The sequence below is a fragment of the Primulina eburnea genome, unplaced genomic scaffold, assembly GCF_022965805.1.
Source record: "Primulina eburnea isolate SZY01 unplaced genomic scaffold, ASM2296580v1 ctg1167_ERROPOS3272328+, whole genome shotgun sequence".
In the NCBI taxonomy this organism is placed as follows: domain Eukaryota; kingdom Viridiplantae; phylum Streptophyta; class Magnoliopsida; order Lamiales; family Gesneriaceae; genus Primulina; species Primulina eburnea.
In genome coordinates this window covers 52,735-79,856 of record NW_027330706.1, presented here as the reverse complement: position 1 = coordinate 79,856, position 27,122 = coordinate 52,735, and the positions used below count along the sequence as shown (strand labels likewise).

At 33.5% G+C, this 27,122-nt stretch overlaps 1 protein-coding gene across 4 annotated transcripts; it reads right to left on the bottom strand.

Moving 5' to 3' along the window:
- Positions 1-15,983: 15,983 nt before the first annotated feature.
- LOC140820535 (exosome complex component RRP45A-like) lies at positions 15,984-22,766 on the bottom strand. Of its 4 annotated transcripts, none has more exons than XM_073180828.1 (10): positions 22,609-22,766; positions 21,616-21,725; positions 20,580-20,789; positions 20,008-20,103; positions 19,791-19,905; positions 18,385-18,465; positions 18,084-18,272; positions 17,747-18,000; positions 16,799-16,857; positions 15,984-16,506 (listed from the first exon to the last, which is right to left on the bottom strand). In XM_073180828.1, exons 2-10 carry the CDS (start codon positions 21,720-21,722, stop codon positions 16,307-16,309), a joined length of 1,311 nt encoding a protein of 436 aa, XP_073036929.1. In that variant the 5' UTR covers positions 21,723-21,725; positions 22,609-22,766; the 3' UTR covers positions 15,984-16,306. The 4 variants fall into 4 exon arrangements, with proteins under 4 accessions (XP_073036929.1, XP_073036928.1, XP_073036930.1 ...); XM_073180827.1 differs by having other exon boundaries at positions 15,985-16,506; positions 21,616-21,722; XM_073180829.1 differs by having other exon boundaries at positions 15,990-16,506; positions 17,795-18,000; positions 21,616-21,722.
- Between the last annotated feature and the right edge of the window lie 4,356 nt (positions 22,767-27,122).

The following is a 27,122-nucleotide window of genomic DNA, read 5'->3' as shown; positions in this document are numbered from 1 at the left end:
ATCTGAATGTGAGTTGTGATTTTAGCAGAGTAACAACAAGCTTGAATAGAATAGTAGTTCGCGTGATTTTTAATAGTTGTTTTTCAGCTGCTCTCTTTACTTATTTATAGGCTTCCATCTCAACGGTAATATTAAATATCATTTGAATCTTTATATCCGTTGATTGCCACGTCTATATCTTCTGACATTCGTATACTACAATCTCTGAAATGCGGCGTCCCACTACTAGTTGCAGTTTGTTGTACTATTTGTCGGTTGTCATTGTCAACTGATGATATGTACAGTTGAGGGATCAACTGAAAGATACATTGCTGGATAACTGATTTGTTTCAACTGATCAGTTCCCAAATTGATCAGTCAGTTATAATGTTGCTTCATCTCATTATACACGTCAACTGATCAGTTACCAAACTGATCAGTCAGTTATAATGTTGCTTCAGCTGATGACGTGTATAATTTATAGCTGGTACGCATTAATCTTCAGCTAGTGGCAAATAGATCAGTTCGCTCGTTGCTTCGTTTCCTTTGATCAGTTATACAAATACGTTTCGAAGCTTATTTTGTCAAATCACTGAAATATCACTGAAATTTAGTTTCCAACATAACCTGTTATGGAATCACATAACAAATCACAGCAGACCCGAGGGACAGGGTTCAAACCCAGTATGAAGATCAAATAAATTACCTTATATATAAATGACATGTAATAAAATCAATGCTATGCAATGCATGTAGGATACTAAACAATCTCGGGTATCAAACTGGATCCAAAGAAATGATAGCAACAACTGTGGCCACATGTGTCATGGTTGTGACGTGTCAAATATGCCCTCGGCCCTACACATTTGCGTCAGGAGTGTCAGTATGCAGAACTGCTCCGCCCTTCCGCTAGTCATCATAGGTGTGACGCTTAAACGCCTTCGGCTCTGATCTCTAAATAACACATCCAAGAGTAAACAGAAATCTCGGAAACAACGGAGTCATGGAACGATATAAATACATGTTCAATAATGTATATAAGTCCACATATTATTCCAATATATTTAAAATCATATTTCTTTTAAGAAATGATGAATAATTTAAAAAATATATATATGAATAGTACAGAGAGCACATAAACACATAATTCATATGGAACCAATCAATTCACATCAATTAAATTACATGTCGTTATAGATGCTGCACAGAATCGATCAATCTGTACCTTAACCTTCAGATTAAATTGCCAAAATAATTTATGAACTCCTTGGCACTTCCTGGCTACTAAAACCTGTGGCAAATAATTTATTTCCATCAAATAAATATTCAACTCTTAGCCAAATAAAAGTTACTAATTCCAGTTTGTACCTAAACTCGGTTTTAAGGTCATAACTCAACCAAAACGTAACCAAATACACTTATCATACATGGCTGGAATCCTAACTTAAAATATCATATTTCATCAGAAGACATAAGAAATAAATTCGATAATCTCGACACTGAAAAACGTCCAAAACCAGAAACCATGAAAAATAAATTTTGTAACATATCCAGGTTCGACACTTATGAGTATAAAATTCATATCTAACTCATTTTTTACTCAAATCAGTATCCACCAATTGGAAATGAAAGAAACTCAGCTATCTAAGTTTTCCTAGAAAAAACCATTTTCACAATCTCAGTAGATTAATCCAAAAATTAACAAGAATACACTACTACATATGCAATTCGTAGGCAGAAGTATGTAACTAAGCAGCTTCAGTAAAACGGGCATAACTATTTCAATTCTTAATGTAATTTAATGATTCATGTTTCATTTTGAAGGTAATACATAGCTCTACAACTTTTATTTGAACCAAGTCTAGAGTTCGAATGCATAAAGGGCATAACCTCGAATTACAGTATCTATTCTACATAGCTCAAACACAGAGTTTGATTGTGACATCTTTTGGTAGAAAAATCATATTAAATCCATTTCTAATTGGAATTCTATTTTTCCAGTGGCTACAGTAAGCTAACAAATAGATATACAAGTTCAATTCGAAGCAAAAGTCGAGAATCTTAGTCCACAATATACATAAACCCGAAAATCAGAAGCAAAAGCTGTAAACTCATAACAGAACCCAAAATCTACTTCCATGAACGAAATTGAAACCCTAGGCTTAGAGATTACCTTCAATCAACACCTATAAATGAAATAGAGTTGAAAATGAGATCTTCAAGCGCTTAAATACACGATGGAAGCGAGGAAGTAGGATGGAAATGGGGCATATGCTCGCACACAGCAGGTAGGAAGAAATGGAACAGCTTAGAAGAGCTCGGTTTATACTTTTCAGACTGAAATCGAACAAAGGACCACTTGGAATAGCTTGAGAAGATCTAGGAGAAGCTTTTCCAGTCGGATTTGATCAGCAACAACAACTGAGAAGACAAGCACGAAAAAGAATAAAATGGCGCATGGTTGGAGGTGTGAAGCTTGGGGAGGAAAAAAGAATTGGGCTCCTATAAAAAAAAGCCCACACATATATACATGTATTTTATTATTTAGCCCAAAATGCTAGAATGTGGCCCTGTTAAAAAATTACAACACCCATAGCAACTTCCACAACTGAAATAGAATATCTAGCTGTTGGAAGCTGCTGCACCCAACTGCTCTAGATTCAGCAACAATTGAAAGATTATAGAGTCATCGTAGAAGAATCACCAATCTTTTGTGACAACACTAGCATAATTGCGATTACATACATTCTAGTTCTTTACTCTAGGACTAAGCATATCGATTTCAGACATCACTTCATCTGAGATCATGCTTTCAAGAAGGAGATCAGAGTGGAATACGTCTCAATTAAACAACAGGCAACAGACATATTCACCAAGCCACTAGCCGAGACTAAGTTTTCTTATTTCCGAAATATTCTTGGATTGATTGATTTATCTTAACTTATTTAATATTTTTATATATTGATTCTTTGCCAATATTTGGTGCAAGAAATAATAAAGCATTAGAGGGAAAACAACATTGAACTAAATAAATTTTTATTGATAGAGTTGAAATTTTACGATATATATTTCTCTATCTACTGCCTCTCTCTAGTTGGTCAACCAAGTAGTTAATGCACAAGTAGAGGTCTTCAGAAAGTCCTCTGAGAAGGCGATCCTTCTCAGAACCTTCAGCTCTTTGAGGAGCATCGAGAGATAGACACCTTCATCCTTGAAGATTTCAGCAGCGTGGGCAACATAGAATCGCCGCTGATACTTATTTTCTGTTGCTACTCGTTTTTTCGTGGCAACAAGTCTTTCCTCATGGAAAGACTGCAGATCTTGGATCTTGTTCCATGTAGACAACGTCTTCTCAAAGACATTGTCCTCTATCTTGAGCGTCCTCACAACCACTATGGATTATATGAACTCTTCTGCCATGTCCGGTTGCTGAGAACTGCTTGCTTTATCTATTTGTTAATGCTTTGATAAGTATTATCTGATTAACTAGTTTGTTCTTATTTATAGACTCGATACCATACGAAGAGTCGCAATCTTTACTTTTGACAGGAGCATATGAAGAGATTTCTGTCAACCAACGACGGTTCATTCTCCAAGGATGAGATCTTTTAATATTATTTAAATATTTAATGCATATATTTATGGGGAACGTCAAATTAGAATTTGTTAACTAATAAGACAGCTATCAGTTGGTCTTAAACTGAACTGATTAAGTTTCCAACTGATCATTCAGTTCTCGACCTAACTTATCTTATCACATATGTTAAATGATTATCGATTCAGTTGAAGTTCCATAATAAGTGTTGTGACTTTAAGAATTACGTCATTAATTGTGTTATTCACTTTTAGTCTCATTAATTGAGTTATTCATTTTTAGTGATTGGAAACTTGGTCACAAGTAGTTCAATAGACTCATTTTCACATTTACATATGAAGTACACACGTCTTTATTCAAATTATTCTCGGACTGTAACGTGTCCTAAATTTGAACAGTCACAAAAATAAATAATTGTGCCGCCCTCTTTCAATTCACTCTACTCAGTTCTAATCTCTCAAAGAATTCAAACTCTCAAAGCAATCTTCTTTGCATAAATATCTAAGAAAATGGCAAGACATAACCTAGCATTCTTTCTCAACGCCATGGCCATCGACTTCGACTAAGTCCTATCTGTTTCTGATGAAGCTCTGAGGAGCATATTTCAGAAGCTTGACTCTGCTAGACTGAAGAAATTCTCGGGATTGGCAACCGAAGTCATCTACCCGAAGGAAATTCAAGAAATATATGCCAACAGTAAGATTTTGGATGACGGAAAAATTATCATGACCATCAACAATCAACTGCTGATTGTGGACGAAGAATCTTTCAGCAGTCTCTTTCAACTTCTAACTGATGGTTTATCTCAATTATCTGAGATTAAACTAGACGATATCGAAGAGATGCAGACTCTGTGTCTGCTGATGGGAAGAAGATTAAAGTGTTAGATCTCAAGAAAGAGCTGAAGCCAGAAATCCAACTGCTGGCAGATATTGTTGCCAAGGGCGTTCTCGCAAAGGCAGGTTCATTTGTTACCCTCACTCTTGAGAAATTCCAAGTCATGAAAACAATCATGTACGACAAAATATTGAACTGGTCAACCATAATTTTCAATATTTTGAAGAATATGGTTCAATCTTCAAATCAGTCCAATGGCTTCACTCTGCAGCTCAGCTATTTGCTGAAAAGCTCGGCCTCGTTGATGACTCAGCTGAAAAGTTATCCAAGTTCAAGGTCTTCAAAGCCAAAAATGTTCAGCCATCCAGAACCAAGCTGGACATCTCCCCAGAGAAATTTGTGTAAGGCCCTGGGCCTGCCACTTATGGACCCTGCAATCACAGTTCCTGGACCGGTCCAGCTTGCACTTATTCACATAACTCACCACCCCTAGGAGTGGTGTACGTGCCTCCCCAGATTTCGATCCCATGACCTCTAGGCTAAGTACATGGATCATTGAAACCTGGTACCAATTGAGCTACTACTTGCCTCCCCAGGTTTTGATCCCATGAGCTCCATGCTAAGTACATGGATCATTGAAACCTGGTACCAATTGAGCTAGGGCATCGAAACCTAAGGAGCCACATACACCACTGCCAGGGGTTGTGAGTTTTGTGAGTAAGTGCAAGCTGGGCCAGGTCCAGGAACTGTTATTGCAGGGTCCATAAGTAGCAGGCTCAGAGCCTTACAATTTGTAAAACTCAAAACAGAGATTGGGACGTTGTCTGCTCCAAAATCTATGAAGGTATCCCCAACGCCAAGGATATGGATAAGAAACTGATAATCAAAATAAATTTATTGTCAAGTGAAAGTGATTCAGAGAAGACACCATCTCCAAAGATTTTGAAGAAACCTAGGTCACAGAAGACCAAGCCTACAATTCTTTAAGCAATACCAGCTGCTCGACTGATGTCTACTGGAGCTGAAACACCAATAACTGCTATTCCTATTCGGTCAGCTCCAGTTGCAACATCAGCTGAAGAGACTCGGCTGAAGAAGCCAGCTGATCATCCAAAGAAGATCGACACCGAATATGGTGAAAGATTAAAGCTTGTTGGAGTCCGCGTACCACCTATCACTATCATTCACATCAATCCTTGTAAGTTTCTAATTCCTCAGGAGTGCAGCTAGTCGGAGCCTCAAGAAGGGGCGACTCAGTCAGTGTATATGCTATCCTTTCCGAATTCAAGACGATTTTTAGGTTTTTTAGCCAATTGAGGTAATTATGTCCAGTTAAAGCGTGTTTGTCGAGTATTGCAGATAACGAATTGTGAATCGAAGACATTGTCAAAATTTGTACTGAAAAGTAAAAAATAGATAAATGTTAATAATTATTTAAAAATATTTAGTAAGATATAAAGTATGGACTTTTACTTCATAAATTTTTGCTCCCACTGTTTTGACATTATTCACTACCCTCTAGTGAAAACGGAAAACTCCTTTCCTCAGTAGGTATGTAAGGTCCAATTAAAAAATTATGATCCCGAATAATATCAGCCAATAATAATTCCTAAAAGGTAGTTTCCAATTGCATCTCAATGCAACCCTCTACGTAAAATTTTGTCTCACGTTTGATTAGGACCCAATAATATGAAGTTGTTCATCTTTATGTGTCAAGCCTTACTCATCGATATTTAACCTTAATGGACGGTCGCCATGAGTTCCTTCAATAATATGAGCCGAAATCATGAGAGTTCCATGTAGTTCACATCACCATGTCAATGGATGTCACAGCTTTCCGGTGTCCAGGGCTCCCCAATAATACGAGCCGAGCCCCGAGCACGGCTAGCGTTCATCATGCACCCATTGTCAATGGAAGACATAGAAATTATAAATACTTTTATAATTTCTATTTTCGGGCTTGATATTAATTTTGAATCTTATTCAAAATTAGGGTTTTTAATTTTTGAAAGGTCTCATCATTAATTTTGTTTAAAAGCTTGCCACGTTTGATCGTATGTTTGTTGGATTTATGCAACTTTGTTGTTATCATAATAATAACACACATACTCATTATTTATAATATATCACACATATATTATAAACAGTAAACTAAACAAGGATGATCAATCACCCCAAAAATTAATGGTCTGTGTGAGCCAAACACGGGCCTAGGTCCAATCCTAGGGAATGCATGAGAAGCAAACGCATGATTACATAAGCTTTCAATATTTACGTGTGTTCGATCTTCATAATCATCATGACCACCATCTTCCAATCTTGATCTTCCACTATACTAATATTTACAAATAAATATCCATGGCAAATAGGGATACATCTCATGGGATGAGAACAGGCTATAAACTAAGCTCACTTATAAATTAAAAATTATTACAGTCATTCAACACAAAATATCCTAGCATACAACTAGCAAATTGGGCTTGGACTTTTGGTCAACCTTCTTGCATAATATCACATATCATACACTATCAATTAATTATCACAATAATTAACTGATAACAATATTATATATCTTGATCCAATCACTAACCGCCATGATTATAAATTAAATCAACAAAGTAAACAAACTCTTTTGCCTACTTTTTAATTAATTTATTTACAACCGAATTTCTCGTAAATCACAATTTACTATAAATAATTGAAGTCCAACTTCAATTATTTATTTAATGAGAAATATATACAAATTTTGTGGATTTAAACTTAAGAGTCTAATAAGACATTTGTCACTAAAAATATTTTGGCACATTTATATTTCACAAATTATGTTAGCCATTTAATGGCCCAACAACTCAAGGTCCATGACATTTTGATATTCCAAAACACTTTTGGAAATCCTAGTCTTTATCGTCGTTGTTGGAGCTGCGTCGCCGGATTCCGACCAACATGCACAAAATATTACTTTTTTTAAAGTTGGGGGAGGGCGGAGAGGGGGGGTTCGGGCGGCCCCAAGGGCAGCCTCTAAATGAGCAGCAACATGCTGCCCGAAATATCCCCAAAAATGGTCTCGGTTTGCTGCGATAAATTATCTGATGCGGTTAGAAATTGTTCTCAATATAATATCATGTATTTACTACACAAAATAGTAATCATAGCCTGATATCACTTGAAAGCGGATCGGTCACGGTGCCCGGATACACAAAAGAAGTTTCAAAAAATATTTTACAAGAAAAACCGAGCAACCCAACTTATTGTGTGTAACAAATACCATAAAACACAAAAATGTCATACATAGAGTGTTTTAGAATTTTACCTATCAATCACAAATGATTGATGATTTGGCTCCAACTAAGTTGTAAACAACTTAGCTTTTGAAGGATCGACAATCTACAAGCCTCCTATGAGCACTCCTTGCTCAAAAATCAAGCCCACCACCAACAAAGAAAATCCCCTCTAATTTTGCACTAGAAAAATTAGATGATTTTTCTTTGAGAAGGATAAGCTTCCATCTACAATTTAAGAAGCAAATATTGAGGGAAAAATGAAGAGGATATTTCGGCCATCTCATGGAGGAGAGAAGGGGAGGATATTTTTTTGGCTGTGTAAAAAGTAAAATGTTGCATGAGCATGACATGCATTGTTTGTTGAAAAAGTTCCCTCCAACCCTTCACCTTCCAAGCATGTAATTTTATTTGGGCTTGTAAATATTACAAAGCCCATGAATTTTAATTTAAATGTCTCAAACAAATTAGAGACCAATTAAACCTTGCTTGAATTTACTCAAGCCCTCTGGTTGAATAATCATTTCTAATTTGGCTCTACAAGACCCAATGCTATTTAATAATTCAACACCTGAATTAATTTAATTATTTGGACTTTACTAGGTCCACTATTGTTTAATTAATTCAACACTTGAATTAATTTAATTTAGTCCAAAACAATGTTTATGAAAATCACAATTTTCAAATACATTATTCACTTGGCCAACTTTTAATTTAGGAGCACTTCCACAAATTAAAAGTTACATTCCCCTTATAAAAGTCATACTTTTAATTTTCCTCCTTTATAAGCTGTTCAACACATTGAACTATTTTCTTCTTAACGGGATCTAGAAACTTAGCACTTGTATGACCCTCAATGATTCAATGATACAACTAGCAATGGGTTCACATCTCAATGTGATTCGGGACTAAACATGTCCTTATATGAGAAAACCGCAGTTGCTCCATTCTTACTTATCAACTCCTTGATAATAAGAACGCCATAACTCAAGTCCAATAGTACCCAACCAATCATGTTAAACGCCTAGCAGCATCGCTTATATGATTCCCTAGGTATCAAATAATAGTGCGTGCAAGAACCAATCTATTATGGTTAGCGTACAGTACGGTCCCTTCATCTCATATATCCCGCCCGATTCGAAAAATATTGGTATATCGAGAGCTGTCAAATAATCGATACTATGTGTCATGTCGTAGTTGCATCAATGGTGTAATATAAGAAACCCATTTCTTAATTACCACCAACACTCTGATAAGAGATTTGAAACTACATACACATGAGATCGTATAGGATATCCATACCCGAAGGTAAGCGGTGAATCCCCGACTACAATGCATCGAATCCTACATGTTTAGACAGAACACGCAACCTTGCCACCTGATGACCCCATATGAGTCGGTAACAAATCAAAGTGCAATGCTAGCATATAGAGTCACAATGTTGTCCCAGGTCATAAGAACTAATGGTGTACAACCATAAACTAGGACGTTTTCACTCGATAAGTGAGAACCACTTGGAAAGTCCTTTATGGAGGGTTGTTCAGTGCACTCTACAAGAAGAACCTATCTGTATGCTCGGACATCACAATGTCCCCTACCAACAAAACATGGTACTCACATAACAGATACTAGTCTCAAACTAGATCGGCATTTATCCTTCTTAATAGCGGCTAAATCGACTAGGAACTGTTTAGAATATACATTATTCCAAATATGAGTTTCATGATACTCATCATATGAGCATCTCATATTCTTTCTACTATTCGTATATTCAAGGACTTGATATATGCAAATAGCATGGGTATACAGATAAAGTTGTGTCAAAACAATAATTTCAAATATAATTAAAATAAAGATTGTTTATACATATAGTTTCAACATGAACCCTCGGCCAACACTTGGCTCGACGGGCACCTACTCTAACATATCATCCTCTCGTTTTTTCTTTATTTTTAAGAATTCTTGTACTTATAATTTATCTGTTAATTGTATTGTCATTTTAATAAATTTATAACTTAACTAATAAAATGCATTGTTTTTTATAGTACCACCATGTCAAATTTGGTAAAGCTCGAATTTGTTCCGCTCAACATGACTGGAAAAAATTATATGTCATGGACTCTCGATGTAAAAATGCATCTTGAGTCATTGGATCTAAGTGAGACCATTAAAGAAAATAGTATCTCATTATCACAAGAAAAAACAAAAACTATGATATTTTTGCCTCGACATCTTGATGAAGGATTAAAATGTGAATGTATAATTGAATCATGGAATTATGGAAAGAATTTAAAAAAAGATTTGAACATATAAAAGAAGTTATACTTTCGACCGCTCGTGATGAATAGAATACGTTAAGATTATAACATTTTAAGAAAGTCAGTTATTACAATTTGGCGATTTATCGAATAATCTCGCAATTGAAATTTTGTGGACATGAGGTTACAGAATCGGAAATTCTTGAGAAAATATTTTTCATTTTCCACACATCAAATATAACTTTACAGCAACAATATAGAGCGCGTGGATTTGCGAGATATTCTGAATTATCGCATGTCTTCTTGTGGCGGAAAAAAACAACGAGCTGCTAATGAGAAATCATTGGTCTCGACTCATTGGATCAACAATATTTCCAGAAGTAAATGCTGTAAGTAAAAATGAATTTAAACCTGGAAACCCAAATCAAATTCAGAGACAAGGTTAAGGTTTTGGTCGTGGTCGTGGACGTGGAAGTTGTCTTGGTCGTGGTTGCGGCCGTGGTTTTTAAAATAATCGAGATAGTTACTTCTATAACTCATCTCAAAAAGACGTCACGAATCTCCCACTGAAAAGACATCATGCGAACATGAGTGTTAATGAAAATAACTCAAAACGATTTAAAAGTTCTTGTTTTGGATGCGGCACTCCAGGACATTTGTCTCGTATTTGTCGAACTCCTGATCAACTTTTTAAGTTCTATAAAGAATCGATAAAGAGGAAACAAAAAAAAAAGACCAACTTCACGGAACATAGTGGTCGTTTGAGTGATTCAACTCATTTTGATTCTGCAGATTTTCTGAATGATTTCTCTGAAAATGATCAATATTTTGGTGGAATTGAAATGTAAAATATTTTTTTTCATGTGCTCATATGCTAATGTTTTATTATGTAATTATGATATGCCTTATATTTTTCAATAAATTACATATGTATTGTAAGTAATTTTTTTCATTGCATACTTTTTTTAAGTTCAAATATGTAAACTGCTATGAACAAAGCTAAACAAGGAATTAATCTCATGGAAGTTTGTATACTTGATAGTGATACAACACACAATATTCTCCGAGATAAAAGATATTTCTTGGAACAAAAATCAACAAAAACAATGGTGAATACAATATCATGTCTTGTAGACTTGATAAAAGCTTGTGGTAAAGCACGTTTTTTGTTACCTAATGGTAAAATTTTTTGATAAATAATGCTTTATATTCACCACAATCGAAAAAAAATTGTTGAGTTTTAATGGCATATATTCTCATGGATATGATACTCAGACAATAAATGAAGAAAATGAGAAATATATGTGTCTACAACTGATTGTTAGACCAATGATTATAAAAACAAAATTCTCTGTTTCTATATGGGGACATGCAATTTTACATGATGTTGCTTTAATTCGCATCAGACCAAGTGCATATAATAAATACTCCCCATTGCAGCTTGCCTTTGGTAAAAAAAAAAAACAAGACATTTCTCATCTAAGAATTTTTGGATGTATGGTATATGTGTCTATTGCACAGCCTCAATGAACAAAAATGGGACCTCAAAGAAAGATCAAAATTTATGTTGGTTATGATAGTCCATCAATCATTCAATATCTCGAGCTTCAGACAGGCGACGTGTTTACAGCACAATTTGTTGATTTTCATTTTAGTGAGGAAATCTTCTCAATGTTAGAGGAAAAAAGAAACATATCGAAAAATAAATTACATGATATACATCATCATTGTTACATCTGGATCCAAGAACTAAACAATGTGAGAAAAATGTACAAAAAATTGTGCACTTGCAAAGAATAGCAAATCAAATGCTAGATGCATTTGCAGATACAAAAAGGGTCATTAATCATATATACATGCTGTAAATGCCCTTGCTCGAATTGAAATTCCAAAGAAACAAATAAAGACACTCATGATGTATTAAACGCTTGAAGCGTGGAAGGTCAATCAGTTCCAAGGATAAAAATCATCGAAAAAGAAAAAGCATAGAGAAACACGATGATCACAAAATAGAGAATGATATTCCGGCAGAAATACATGATGATGAAAATGTTCCGTCAGAATCACAAACTGATGAGAATAATGAAATCTCTATCAATTATATTAATACTGTAAAATATGGAACCGAAAATATATATAAAAAATTGATGATATATTTTCTTACAATATGACATTTGACATCATAAATGACAATGAAAATCATGAACCAAAATCTTTTGGTGAATGTAAAAATCAACATGACTAGATAAAATGAAAAGATATCATCCAGGTTGAATTGGATTCGCTAAATAAACATAACGTTTTTTGGCCTATAGTCCTTACACCTGAAGGTGTAAAATCTGTTGGGTACAAATGTGTTTTTATTCGAAAGAGAAATGAGAAAAATAAAATAGAAAGATATAAAGCTCGACTTGTTGCACAAGATTTTTCTCAAATGTCTGAAATTGACTATGAAGAAACGTATTCTCCTGTTGTGGATGCAATTATATTTCAGTATTTGATTAGCTTGGAGGTATTTGAAAATTTAGAGATACGTCTTATGAATGTTGTCACAACTTACTTTTACGGATCAAAACCCAGAGAATGTTATTATGTGAAATTGCAAAGATCGTTATATAGGTAAAGCAATCAGGCCGAATATGGTATAATCGGCTAAGTGAACACTTCATGAAAAAGGGATATGTAAACAATTCAATATGTCATTGCGTTTTCACTAAGAAAACATCCGGATGCGTAATTATTGTTGTATATGTTGATGATTTAAACATCATTAAAACGAATAAGGAAATTCAAGAAGTTGTGTCGTACTTGAAGGAAGAATTTGAAATGAATGACTTTGTTGAACAAAAAGAATGTGAAATATTTGTTCACGGTCACATTACACAGAAAAGATCCTTAAACATTTTAATATGGATAAAATCAAATTCTTTAAGTACTCCAATGGTTGTTAGATCATTAAACATAGAAAATGATCCATTCCGTCCATGTGAAGATGATGAAGTTATTCTTGGTCCAGAAGTACCATATCTAAGTGCTATTGGTGCACTTATGTATCTCGCAAATTGCACAAGACCTGATATATCTTTTTCTGTAAATTTATTGGCAAGATTTAGCTCATATCCAACAAAAAGACACGGGAATGGAATTAAACATATATTCCGTTATCTACGAGGAACGACAAACTTGGGACTTTTGTATTCAAAAGATACCAATCAAAGTATAATTGGTTATGCTGATGCTGGGTATTTATTTGATCCACACAAGGCACGTTCCCAAACCGGATAAGTATTTACTCGTGGAGGCACTGCAAATTTCTTGGCGTTCACAGAAACAAACACTTGTGACAACTTTATCAAATCATGCTGAGATTATTACACTACATGAAGCAAGCCGTGAATGTGTGTGGCTAAAATCAATGACGAACATATCCAAATCTCATGCGGATTATCATTCGACAAGAAGCCTGTGATACTATATGAAGATAATGCTGCATGTGTTACTCAAATGAAAGGGGAATACATAAAAAACGACAGAACTAAACATATTCCCTCTATTCTTCGTATTCACCCAAGAGCTTGAAAAGAATAAATATATTGATATCCGTCACATTCAATCAAGTAAAAACTCATCAGATTTATTCACAAAGTCACTTCATATGACAATATTCAGAAATCATATATATAACATTGAGATGTGCAATCTACAAAATTTGTGAAAAATCGTTCGAGTTAACATGAGGGGGAGTTTACGTGACTGCATTATTTTTCCCTTACTATGGTTTTTATCCCAAAGGGTTTTTCTTAATAAGGTTTTTAACGAGACAATATAAAAACACTTAATGAAAACAATCATTATATCAGGATCATCATCACAAAGGAGAGTGTTAAAAATTATAAATATTAAAAATTAATGTGTGATGATGTATATAATTATATATTTATTTTTGGATTATTTCAAAGAAATTCTATAAATAAGTCTCTCAATTTGTGAAGAAAAATACAATTGAGTAGACAAAATTTTATAAAACATGTAATTTAATATATTTTGTGAGTTTGAGATTTTTATTTTTTACCGTAAATTTTTACTTTTAACAATGAACCCATATATAGAAATAAATATTAAATATGGATTATCAGATACACTCAAAACAATATCATAACAGTGTGTTTGACAACCAGTATTTGGGAAGATTTCATGAGATTTAGATCTCAAAATCCTATTTTTACTGTTTAACAATATGATTCAATAAAAAAGATTCAGATTTGTTTAGAATTTTATAGGATTTCAATAAGTGTATCCAAATCCCATCAAATTTGATAAGATTTGGTGGGATTTGGATTTTAAAAACATGCAATTACTTTTTTATCCAACACATCATTCTCCACCAAAAGTTTTCACATGGTTAGACTTTTTTTTCCTTTAAATTTTTTAGAAGTTGAAAGATTTCGTTTAAATTTTATAAGTTTCATGTGTTATTTACTGATTAATATAATAAAAAATATAATAATTACTAAAGCCTCTTTTTACGTTTAATAATTAATTTCATGTTAAAGTTTGAAGTTGTTTGATGATTTTTTAATTATTATTTTATGTGCACTATGATTAATAAATAATAATTAATTTTTGAATTTACAAATACAAATAATAGAGAAGAATTATTAATTTCTAAACTTCTTTGAGTTATTTATGTTTATAAGATTTCTAAGGGTAGCTTAGTAAAATTTTAAAATTCAAATTCGAATCTTTTTTTTTCCAAACAAGAAATGGATTTGTAAATACTATTTTTAAATTTTAAACCAAACACCAAATGGAATTTCAAATACTTAATTTTCAAATCCAATTCCAAATTTCATGAAATCCTCTCAAATCCTGATTGCCAAACACACCGTAAAAAAGAGGGTTTACACGAGCCTTTGGATTAAAAAGAATCCAGTGTCATGAAACATGGGAAAAATATATTCAAATAAACTTTACGAGAGCAATTTAGAAGTAAACCATTTAAAAAATTATTAGACAAAACAGACGATTTAAACAACAATTTCATATATCATTTCAGCAAGCTCTCTGTCTCTCTGTCTACACGCCAAAAACGTGTATCATACCAAGACATTGTTTGGTGTGCATGATAAGAGGGATTGATTTTTAATCATTTATTTATCATGTGTTTGGTGTGAATGATTAAGATTGTGATAGACCAGTTCAACTCGCACCCAACCCGCACTATATGCATTATTATCATCTTTTGAGTTATTATATAATCTTTTGGGGGAGAAAGGATTATGTTTGATTCATTTAAATTTTTCTTTAATATTCTAAAATTTATAATAATTATAAATTAAAAAAATTTAATAATATTTAAATATAATTTTTAATTTGACTAATATTATAAATAATTTAATTATTATTATATTATTTTTAACTATAATATTATAATTGTTATTAACCATTATTTATTATTCAAATTTATATTAATATTTTAATTATCACAATAAATACATATTTATGTTATTATCAAAATTTAATTATTTTTTATAATATTAATTGATTTTTTAGTTTTCTTCGGAAATTGGAATTAATAAAAATTTAATAATTAATAGAATATTTTAATTTTATTTATAATTTTTTAAATCAATTAATTCTAAAAATTTTATTTATTTATTCAATCATTTTAAGAATATATTACTAACTAATATATGATAATGACATTTTAGTAAATAATTAAGAAAAATAATCAAGCAAGTTAAACTCAGATCAAACATCATATAATTTATCATAATGTGTTGTTTATCCTTACTTTTTATTTTATAATCACTTTTATTATATATCATTTACTTATCTTATCACACGAACCAAGCGGTGTCTAATGTAATTCGAATCCAGTATATATAATAAGCCCTCCAAAACAAAGCGCCGGTTTAAGGTCAGTAATGGGGGATCTTGCAAGTAAAAGCCTACTGAATAATTTCATATGGCGTACAAATGAACATAAGATTACCAATTCAAATCTGGCGATTCTATGGATTTAAACGTTGATTCACAGTAGGAACCAACATAGTGAGGAGGTGCAACCTTCTCAGAATTGTTTCTCAGCAAAACCTTAAATTTGAATTAAAATAATATTTGCCGTTTGGGTCCAAAATTTTGGTAGCAGATGCCTGTCGACGAAACTAAGGAGAGAGCCAGAACAGAGCAGCTCTGCACTGTTACACGATTAGTTTTATTCTCCCACAGGCTAATTTAAGAAACTATCTCAACTTTCCCAACATATAGAATTAAAAAGAAAATTTTATTGGAGAATAGAAAAGATGCTGAATAGATAAAACTTACAAGCTCTCAGAGATCTTATATAATGAAATTTTTTAACTTAAATCATGATTTGGATAGGTTTTCTTTTTCCGTCTGTGCTTCGGCTTGACTGCATCCATCAAAGTCTTTACTTTGATTGTCTGTTCTCCTGCCTCAATAGTCTGTTGCAATGATGGTGTGGAATCCATTTCAGTAGTGAACTGTGTCTTCACAGATGGTAACACATCCATCTTCTCAACAGAGGTTGCTGCAGCTGCACCACACATAATGATTTACTAGAATATGCTATGCTAGTTCTAAAATCTGAACCATATGGCTTCAGCAATACAATTATCAAATAAAATACATATTTGTTTTGAGACATCAAATGTTTATGATGTTGCTAGGAATATTTTGAAAAGACCAGAGAATCAACAGCTTGGGATATTTCTTAATTGGAGAAATATGGCTAGAATGGTGTTTAGACGCAGACACACTCCTTAAAGGAAAAGGTGCAGTTGTGCTCATGCAATATATATATATAAAAGGATAGACAACTAAAATACCTCGTGATGCGAGAGATGCTTTCAGTTCATCACCATTTATACCTTTAAAATATGGATCCCTGCAGGGGAATGATAAAACCCAGAATCAAATAGCTAATAAATGAAAATTCACTGAAGTTGATGTCTCAAAATCAGACAGGACAAGGAAATTTGTTTCCATAGGACCAGGATCTTGACGAAGCAAGGTGACCTAGACCAAAAATCCCAGAAGACAAGTGAGTATCAGTTAACCCCAATTTAGCAATTATAGTGAATTACACAAGGCTACTACTTAGAACATCTGAATCCATGGCGTTGATGATGGTTAAAGAACCTATCAAATCCTGTATTATTTCAAAGATTTTCAACAAAGTATAATCCTATCTTCTTGTCATTAATAATTGCTATTTAAAAGAAAAATAGCAATTTTGAAACAGCAGATGCAATCACAGAGAAAGTTCTGGTCTCTGAATATTCCTGGGCACTTTTGATCATTGAATTTATATCCCACAGAACTCAGTCTATTTAGCACTAGGGGAAACTTCTGATCACTGAATATTCCTGGAAAGCTTTGACCTTCTTTCACTTGTCACGTAACCTAAATTCTCCCAGCTTCCCACTCCAAATCAAAGAATGTACGGTTCCCTTCACTTTCGTTTAAAATAATACTCTCTCCATCTTTGTTTTCTACAATTTTTCTTCCCAGCATGTCAAATCATCTCAAAAGTTCCCGACTTAACGTTCCTCCAATTTGCCTTTCACTTTCTCGTCATCCCAAAACTCAAATCTATATTTCCAGCAATTTTCAATATTCGGAATTTGTTTCAAAATTATCAAAGGGTGACGCAAAAAGCACAGTGAAACAAATGCACCACCTTAACTGGCACAAAACTATTGACTGACTGATTTGCATCTCAATAAAATCCAAGAAATACAAATAAGACAAGCGGAAACAGAACAAGACTCTACCAACTGGATGGACCACCAATGAAACTTTTAAATTTCGCATCACCCAACCTGCTTCCAGTTTTCTTCGATGAGTGGGTTTCAATTTCCATGTCATCACTTCGATTGACCTTTCGATCCTCAATTTTCAATCTTGTTCTTTCCATTTCTATTGACAAACTACGAACTCCCGTTCCGGCACCTTTGCTAACATCTACAACTGGGTCAGGGTGTCGTTTGATTTTTCTCAATGCTCTTTCTGTATTATACGACTCAACCTGTACAAAAGAAATGATAACTTTCAAATAACAGAAAAGATCTTTGAAGACTTGTGTACACATGAATTATGCAGACCACTAACAGCTTTCTTTATTTTGTTAGTTATATCAGCAGCCTTTACAGATGCAATTCGCAAGCATTGCATAATAACACTTTGTATGACTCCATCTCCTCCAGCTTTTTGAATAGCACACACGTCACCGTTTGTATTAAGAGTAGCAGTCAATTTTCCTCCCATAACAGCTTCTTCAAAGTTTGATGGATCAATTACCTACAAACACGAGTCAGAGCATAAACAATGCATAGAGGATGCAATTGATTTCAGAAGAGACAAGAAAAAGGAAAGTCAAGGAAAAATATACTACCAGTTAATGTATTCTTACCACTGTACTCTCACTACCGATAAATGCAAAGGTTATTGCTACAGGGAGGTGGTGCACAATTAATGGAAGTGGTTCCCTCACCTGTCAGAGTCAACAGTCATATTCAAGCTCAAATAATTTCAAGGCAAGTGCAAGAAAAATATTCCTGCTAAGGAAATTAAAATCCACCAGAACCCCTTTAAAATCAGTAGACACCGTGATAAAAACCCCTTTAAAATCAGTAGACACCGTAATAAAGCAGTGAAACATAGAATTAAAAATAAGAAACAGGCAAAAAAAGTAAAACACACTTGCTCTTCCAATCTACAATGGTCTATTAAGCCAATAAAACAGAAAGATGTGCAACTTTGAAACTCTAACCGTCAGATTGTTACTTAAATATTCTCTCCTGTTCTTCAATTCCATAGAAAAGAAAGAGACCAGGAACCCGAACAAAGCTGGGGGACAATAAATTATCCCAGAAACATTACCTCCAAAATCCCATGTACGTGTCTCTACCCTAACATAATTCTCTTTTATGTAATATAAAGCTATTTTATAAATTATGGAAAAATACATGTAAAATATATATTTAAAGACCTAGAATATATATCACATGTACCAAATTTACAGCAGCAAGCAGATATCAAGTCAACAAACAACTAACTCATTTTTTTCCCAAGTCCATGCCCAGAAAAATCAATGATCCTAAAAATGGTTCGTGGGAGCCCATCAATGATATGTGACTCGATTACATAGTTGTCAAGGACTCAATGCGCACCTAGGCCATGGAGCCTGAGGCGCAAGGCGGGGCACGCGCTTTACCGAAGCAAGGCGCACATTTTTTAATTTTTTAAAAAAATATATTTACGTTAGAATAAATATATTAAATTATGAAAAAATTGAGTCACAATATCACACAAAACAAAATATAATTAATAAGTTCATAATAATCAGTAGCATGATTAGAATTCATCAATCATCCAAATCAAGTTCATCTTCTTCCATCGAATCATCAGAGACTCCACTTGTGTTCTTCTTGGACTTCATCATTTTTTTTATCAACATTAACTTTTTCCTCTTCATCAAAAAAACGTGAAATCAGTCTTTTTCTGGTTGTTTTGGATGTAGATGCGCTCACCTCATTCTTCTGTTCAGAGCTCTCTTCTTCTGATTCAGATATTGGGGCGTTGGGTTGCTAGGGTTTGGGTTTAGGCTATTTGTTTTAAAAAAGTAATTAAAAAAATTCACTCGGACGTGCTTAACTTCAAAGGCTAGTCCAGGCGAGTGCCTGGACTCGGTTTAGTGAATCGCTACGCCTGGGACTCGCCTGGGACTTCCCTGGGGGCGTCTCTCGCCCTTTGACAACTATGCTCGATTACAATGCAACAATATCTTTAAAAATAATTTATAAAGAATTAGCTGACCTCAGGAGAATGTATGATAACTTCTTGATCGTTATCTCCTCCCAATGTGCACTCCGGCCTTCGAAATGTCAAAAGAGCTACTAAAGCAGCAATATTGGCAGCATCAACAAGATTTCTATTGTAAAGTTGAAAAAAAACACAAATTAGACAAGGTTAAGAGTTGCAGAAAAACAAATAATCATGCAATGGGAATTCAAAGGTACCATGTCCAACTCACCCCCCATTGTCTAGAATGTGGAGATCAATACGAATTGCCCAAACCCATTTTCCGGCAACAACACAAAGTGATTCTGTATCCACAGCTCTGCTTTCCCTATAACACACTTTTCATGATTCATTTGTGACAATAACATTTTTTTAATGTAAACCATGATTGCATTAATAATTCAACAAATAAAGGTTTACAACATTTTGCAAGAAAAGAGGAATGAAATCCATGAAAACAAAGTTGCTATTACTGTAGGAGCTTCTATGAGCTAAGAAATGAGTAACTTGATTTTCTGTCCTCTTCCAATGCTGGATACAAGTCAATGGAAATAGAGGGCAGACTTTTCAAACAAAATCAACAGGTCAAGTTTTACAACATTTTAAGCTACATTTCAACCACAAAATTTTAAACGGATGCAATGGCCTGAAACTCTTTATGTGCTATCACAATTTACTCCAGATTTTCAAACAACTAGATAAAAGTTCAAACTTCAAACCCAGTGTTTGATAAGCAGTCCGCATAACATTATGCACCAACACATAGCACTGATCTGTAATTTTAAAAAAAGAGGCGGAAATTACCTCAATCCACGATCAACTATACGACCTAACTCCACCGCAAATACCCCAGGACGGCCTATTTCGAATGAAGGATCTGCCATTGGAGAGAACTCGGTGTATATTGAAAGCGTTCCTTCATTAGGGCGATCCCTGTAAGGTTGAACAAGTTGGGAGGTCACAAACCCCATCACATGTGTTTGACCCAACTGCACCTCCGATGAACCATCTTCCCTGTGCACATACAAATCCTTCAAGCCCATTTACACACCCATATAGCTGAGCCATAAGTTGGAAAAAATATCATACTGAAAGGTAATATAATTTTTAGTTGTTCATTTGAATTAAAAAGATGCAACCGTTGTCAGTAACAGGTTGAAGCATAGCAGATATTGACAAAAATAATATTACATTTAATTTTTAGACCATGTGATGAGAAATTGTGCTTCGTTCTGTATACTCATATGGTAAAGTGTTCATCAATTTCATTTAAAAAATAGACAAAACTACCATCATGATCTTCCAACTTCCACCTGCATAAGCACTTAAATTTTATACAAATAGAAAGCGGCAAGATGATCGACAGCAAATCAGCAATCATCATACGGAAGCCATAAGGATACGTGCAAAAGAACTCATTTTCAAGAAATTCTTTCATTCCATAGAAATAAAAATTCGAGACTCGAGCACCAATGAAAATCAAAATGGCAACAGAAAGGACTTTATTGGGAAAATGTTTAGGCCTAGCATGTACCTTAGAGTTTTAAGAGCTAAGCACATCAAACCAAAGGTTCAGGAAACTTCACAAGGGACAGACTTTCAAGAAGCCAATTGCATCGCAGAATATATTTTGATGCGGACAATCAGTCCATAAAGTATAATCATTTTGATTCAATAAAGAAGCTGTATTTTCTTTAATAATTTATAACCGAACCCATATCACCATTAATTTAATGTCCCAGAAATCATTAAAAACATAATGATGGAAGTCTAGAGTATTACGAGCACAAGTAAGTGGAGCTAAATGAATGTTTGAGAAAATGGTGTAGTAGATCCTCACCTGCCAAACTTGATAGTCACATTCCGGTAATCAAATGGTCCACGCCCATCAATTCTAAGATCAGAAAGCAGCGCTGTTTCAATAAACTTCTTCTCATTAAGCGTCATCTGCTATGTATTGAGAAAAAAACACCAACAAGTCAGTGGTAACCACAAACATAATACAAAGTTATTACAAACTCGAAGAACTATAGAATTAGGAGAGAACAGACGCCAAATATGGTTAGGGTTATGCTGGGCCGAGTGTAAAAAAAAACTTGTTCACTACTTATCAGGAAGTTGAAGTGGGAACACAAAAGTAAAGTTAGCGGAAAGATGCATGCTCGTGGAGATTATACGAAAATGGAATGGAAGTTGGGACATATTCGAGATGCTTTATAAAATTGGAGGATTTAATCAACACAAGAGAAATTAGAGAGAAAAAATCTGGAAAACGACAAATTATGATAGATATAATTATTTTATCCCAATTAGTTGAATTTTGCCTCTCGTATTATTGTAAATCTAATTAATAAACGTATATAAATATTAAAAATACGATTAATGATGTGTGATTAAATGCTTTTTTAGCCATTGTAGATAATTGCCAACATAATGGTATTGTCGTTTGGCCGTCCATGTCCTTGTGCTTCCTATATATCTTGTTAAAAAATTGAAATTAAAATACAAACAATTAAATTTTGTGATTTTTAATAAGCTTTAGATTCGCAAAATAAAAATATCGGGGGCTAAAAAACAGAAAATTTAAACATTTTCGAGTCTTTATTTGTGCAGAAAATTAAGCATACAAGGAACATGTCTTCTCAATACATATTCATGTCAATTAGAGTCTCGCGTCCTAGGCAGATTGTTTATAGCCCATCTGTATAAAATTTTTGACGAATTCTCGGGTTCAAGTGTAATTTGTCAAACCACCGCTAAAAAAATATAGGGTTTTAGAGTAAAACAAACAAATTGCAAACGAACTAAATAGAAACGATCAGAGTTAGCGTACCTCATCTTCAGGAGTCAAAAGCTTCAAAATTCAAAGAACAACTGCAAGAAGTACGAACTTTTGGTTAAAATCACTGAAAACAACGCTAGGGTTTAAGAGATGAAGCGAGAATGAGAGAATTTTTAAATCGTAGACATGGCTCGTTAAACCAAAGAAATGCCGCACTGTGTTAGGTTAGTCGACCAAACGGTTTAAATTCTAAACTATAAGTGGACTTGGTAACTGGGCTTTGATTTGAGTTATTCCAAAACTATGAGCCCAAACAAGTAAAATCTTAATTGGGCCGACTTCATATATTATTTTATCATTTATTATTTTCAACTATTATCTACCCATGCTGTGAACATGATGTTATTTTATATAATTGATGATTAAAATTATAAATATGAGCATTTAAATAATTAATTAAAAAATAAATAAAATAATTTTTTTATAGATCGAACAATTAGAAAACAATAAAATCAATTTACAAATTTTGAAAAACTTTCTTAAATACAACGTTTGTTATTGAATTTTCCAGGTTGTTGTCATTATCACATATCAAAATTTTTAGACTCTTGAGATTTGTTATTCTAGATAGATACATTGACATATATCTGATCATGACTAAAACCGAGGTTCTTCAAAAAAGCCTAAACGAGACCATCATTGATTATGATTTTTGTTGATTGTCATTTTGTATTATTCAATTAAATGCTGCAACAGGATCATTTCACTATTTCATCAAAATTTCATCAAAAATACCAATTTTCTCATAACCGTCATTTGGTTATCTAATTTTTCCCATCTCCTAAATTAACAATCCAAACCGAAAATTGATGCGCTATAACACATTCTTCGTCTGCAATCGTATATTTTCGTGAATATCAAAATTGTACAACGTCTCCGTGAAACTTTACATGTTGAATTCGAAATTATGAGAAAATTTTGTTTTATGGGTATTAGTTAGATTTACAGGCTCATGATTTTTGAGTTTGGACATGCATTTATTTTTTTTAAGTCATGGAAATGCTACCTTAGTCATTGTATGTAAATAAATTTATATTAAATATCAATTACTATCATTTCGGCGACATGAAAAGTATTTGAAACAAATACTTCACACTTAATTTTTTTTGCACGACATGTTTGAAGAAAGCAACAACCCAGGGCTTCATCAATCTTATCCAAACTATTAGTCCGAATACTTTGAAATTGTGACTTTCATTGCTCCGATCACACAAGAAACTATTAGTTTCAAGAACTCCAATTATAATTGTTGTTTTAATTTCTTAGCCGTCTAAGATAATTTCTTTCATTATCTCATTTGATAAGTCAGATGCACCTGTGGGCTCAAAGCTCAGAATATGCACATGCTACTGCTACAGAGAAAGATGCAAGAACAACATAAACCACCCCAGAGCCAAACCTCTTTAGGATTTTATGTAAGAGATTGTAATTGATGAACATTAAATCATAAAAGTGTCAAACCAACTGTTATACCTCAATCAAACAAGCTATAAGAGATTATAATATACATCGATATATTATGATTAATGCGACGAAAATGAATTAAACTCGAACGAACAAAATTCTCGATATACCTCAATCAAACAAGCTGTAATTGAGAACTAGTAGATGTAATCGGGCTTAAAAATGTCAAACCTTGAAGCTACAGTTTATCTGGAACGGAACAGTAGCTATACTCGCCAGAAAATGTTCTAGTGGAAGCCGGGAAGTGACTAAGAAAGAGCTGGAAGAACACAACTGAATCAGTGAATATTCTTGGTTCGAAAAACAAGCTTCAACAAATAGAAATAGTTAGAAATTAGAAGAAATCGCGAGTACAAAACATGCAAAACTGAGTCGCGACGAAGTTTTGATAGCGATTTTGAGCTCGAATCTTTGGGCTTCCAGAGCTTAGACCGAATCTCTAGGTCGTATGCTATCACGTACGGTGGTCGTCGGGTTGTTTGTGGTGGTGTACGATGGCATCAGCGCGAAATCGAAGAAGAATCGATTTGAGACCTAGGCTAAGACGGGAAATGGAATTTGGGAATTGGGCTTCCAGAGCTTAGACCGAATCTCTAGGTTGAATTTGGAATTTGGGAATTTGGGAATTGGGCTTGTGTAATCGGAGAAGACATCGTTGACCCTCTTTAAAAAACATTTCTTTCAAAATCATTGCCTTTGATTAAAAAAAATCGTTCAAACACAATGATTTCTGTAAAATCGCCTTTTGTGTGTTATTTTAAAACTTTTTCTTCGAATGAAAAGACAATGGTTTAAACAATTGTCTTATACTCTTAAAAAAACACACAGATAATGATTTATAATGATTGACAAAAAAATTGTTGTAGCTAACAAAAAATACGCTCATAGATAATGATTTTTGAAAAATTGTCGTCTTTTACCAAAAAAAAAACACATTTGTCTTTGATCAGAAAAACACTAAAAAAACAATGTTTTTTCATTAAAATCATTGTTAAAAGGAGGAAAAAATAGCCATAATCTCTTGATTATGGTTGAATCCACATTTTCTAGTAGTGTCATCATTAATATTAGCTTCTATCAGAATTATAAGACTTATAAATTTTTAAAATAGTTACAGAACGTACTGTTGATCCATGATTCTTTAATTAATCTTCAAATTAAAGCACTAGGTTTGATAAAAACTCTAAACTAATTAAGTATGATTCCTTAGGCTTATCTCCTTCACCTGTCTCGTTCTTCTTTCACTCTCCTTTCTCTCTCGCCTTCGAAAATTCTCCCTCCCTCACTCTCTTTGTCAGTCCATAATTTCACAATATGTTATAGAAAATTCACACCGAGTTCATATTTGAAAAGCATTCAAGAAGAGTTATGTTTTGATACAAAAAAATCGCAAAGAACTCACAACTTGGTCGATCTGTATTTTGCGTCGGATATGCTCCGATTCTCACGCCACCTGTAACCACCGCACCATCTTGAACTGTCGTGCTTAGAAAGTCGTGAATCACAGTACAACCGTGAACCGATTCTGATTGGATCGATTCCTAATATTTTATGCACAGATTCAACCAACTCCAACAAATTAATAGATCGTAATGCTCGTATCGGTCTAATACATGGAATACTATATTCGACTGATCCATTATCGATAACTACATCACCACTAAAATATAAGTGTACATCGATATTAGACATGCCGAAGAAATTTGGGAGAAAATTTAAGCAGAATGCTCGAAAAAAATATCTTTCAGGAAAAAAAATTAGAAGAAAAATCATCAGCGTTCACAATATTTTATAGATTTTAATATGCGTCTATTAAATTAATGTTCAAAATGAAAAATTATTCAATTATATTCTACGCGTGATTTATCCGACATAATTCAGAAAGCACATGAAAATTTTGACAAACGATTCAAATATTCAAGGAAAAGAACAAAATGAATTAATTATCACGAACTTCCATATCCAATTTGTGTAATTATTGAACAAAAACGAACAAATTTTTGGAATTATTGAACGGAAACAAACAATATAATTAATTGACGTGACGGATCATCCGTGCTTACGAAGCACGAATTTGGTGGTGAGTTGGCGGAGCATTCGTGCTTACCGCTTGGTAAGCACGGATGGGAGGCGCGTATGGGTGCCACGACACTGTCACGTAATGAGCGTCCGTTGTTTTCGATCACGTTTTGACGCATTTTCTAAAATTAATTTATTTTGAAGTATTTTTGAAATATTTTTTATTTTTAAATTAGTAATTAAAAACACCTGAGTTTTGTATATGAAACGTCCACTACTTTTTTACTTTAAAATCCTACTAATTTTTTTTACACACTTTCAAAATTCTCCTTTAAAAATAAATTAGCATTTTCATAAATCAAAATAATTTAACATTTAAATCTCACATGCATAAAAAAAAACCCCTAACTATTCCATTAACAAAATTCAACTTCCACCTTTTAGCATGATCAAAACTAACTTCAAAATAAAGCATAAAAATCTCTAATTTAATTATTAACAAAATCCTTTAAAATTTTAACTATCAAGCTAAAGAACCTGCCTCGATCCACTCAAGCATCAGCGCCTCCCTCAATAACATCATCACATGTATCATAAAAATCTAGTGAATCTAATGACTCGGCACGTCCTAAACATGAGTAACAAATAATACATATACAAGCACATGCATTAAAATCATATTTTTATTCAAAATAATCTTGTGATCATAAATAAATTATAAATTGTAAAATCCTGAAGCTGTCAATCATTTATCATTTTGGGTGAAGTTTGATCCTTGAAAGTGACTAGATTTTATCCTCTGGTCGACTGATCAGTCTTAGATCACATTGCGAATGGGGATGGGCACTAGGCACTGACGTAAATAGAAATACGGTCGTTGGGCTCCCTCTAGGACCAGTTCCCGTAAATGGGCTCCCTTTGATGCCTTTTCCCTCACTATATTCCCAAAAATCATATATCATATCATTTATGTCACAGTCAATTCACATCTTTCAAAATATTTTTCCTTTTCTTTTTAATCA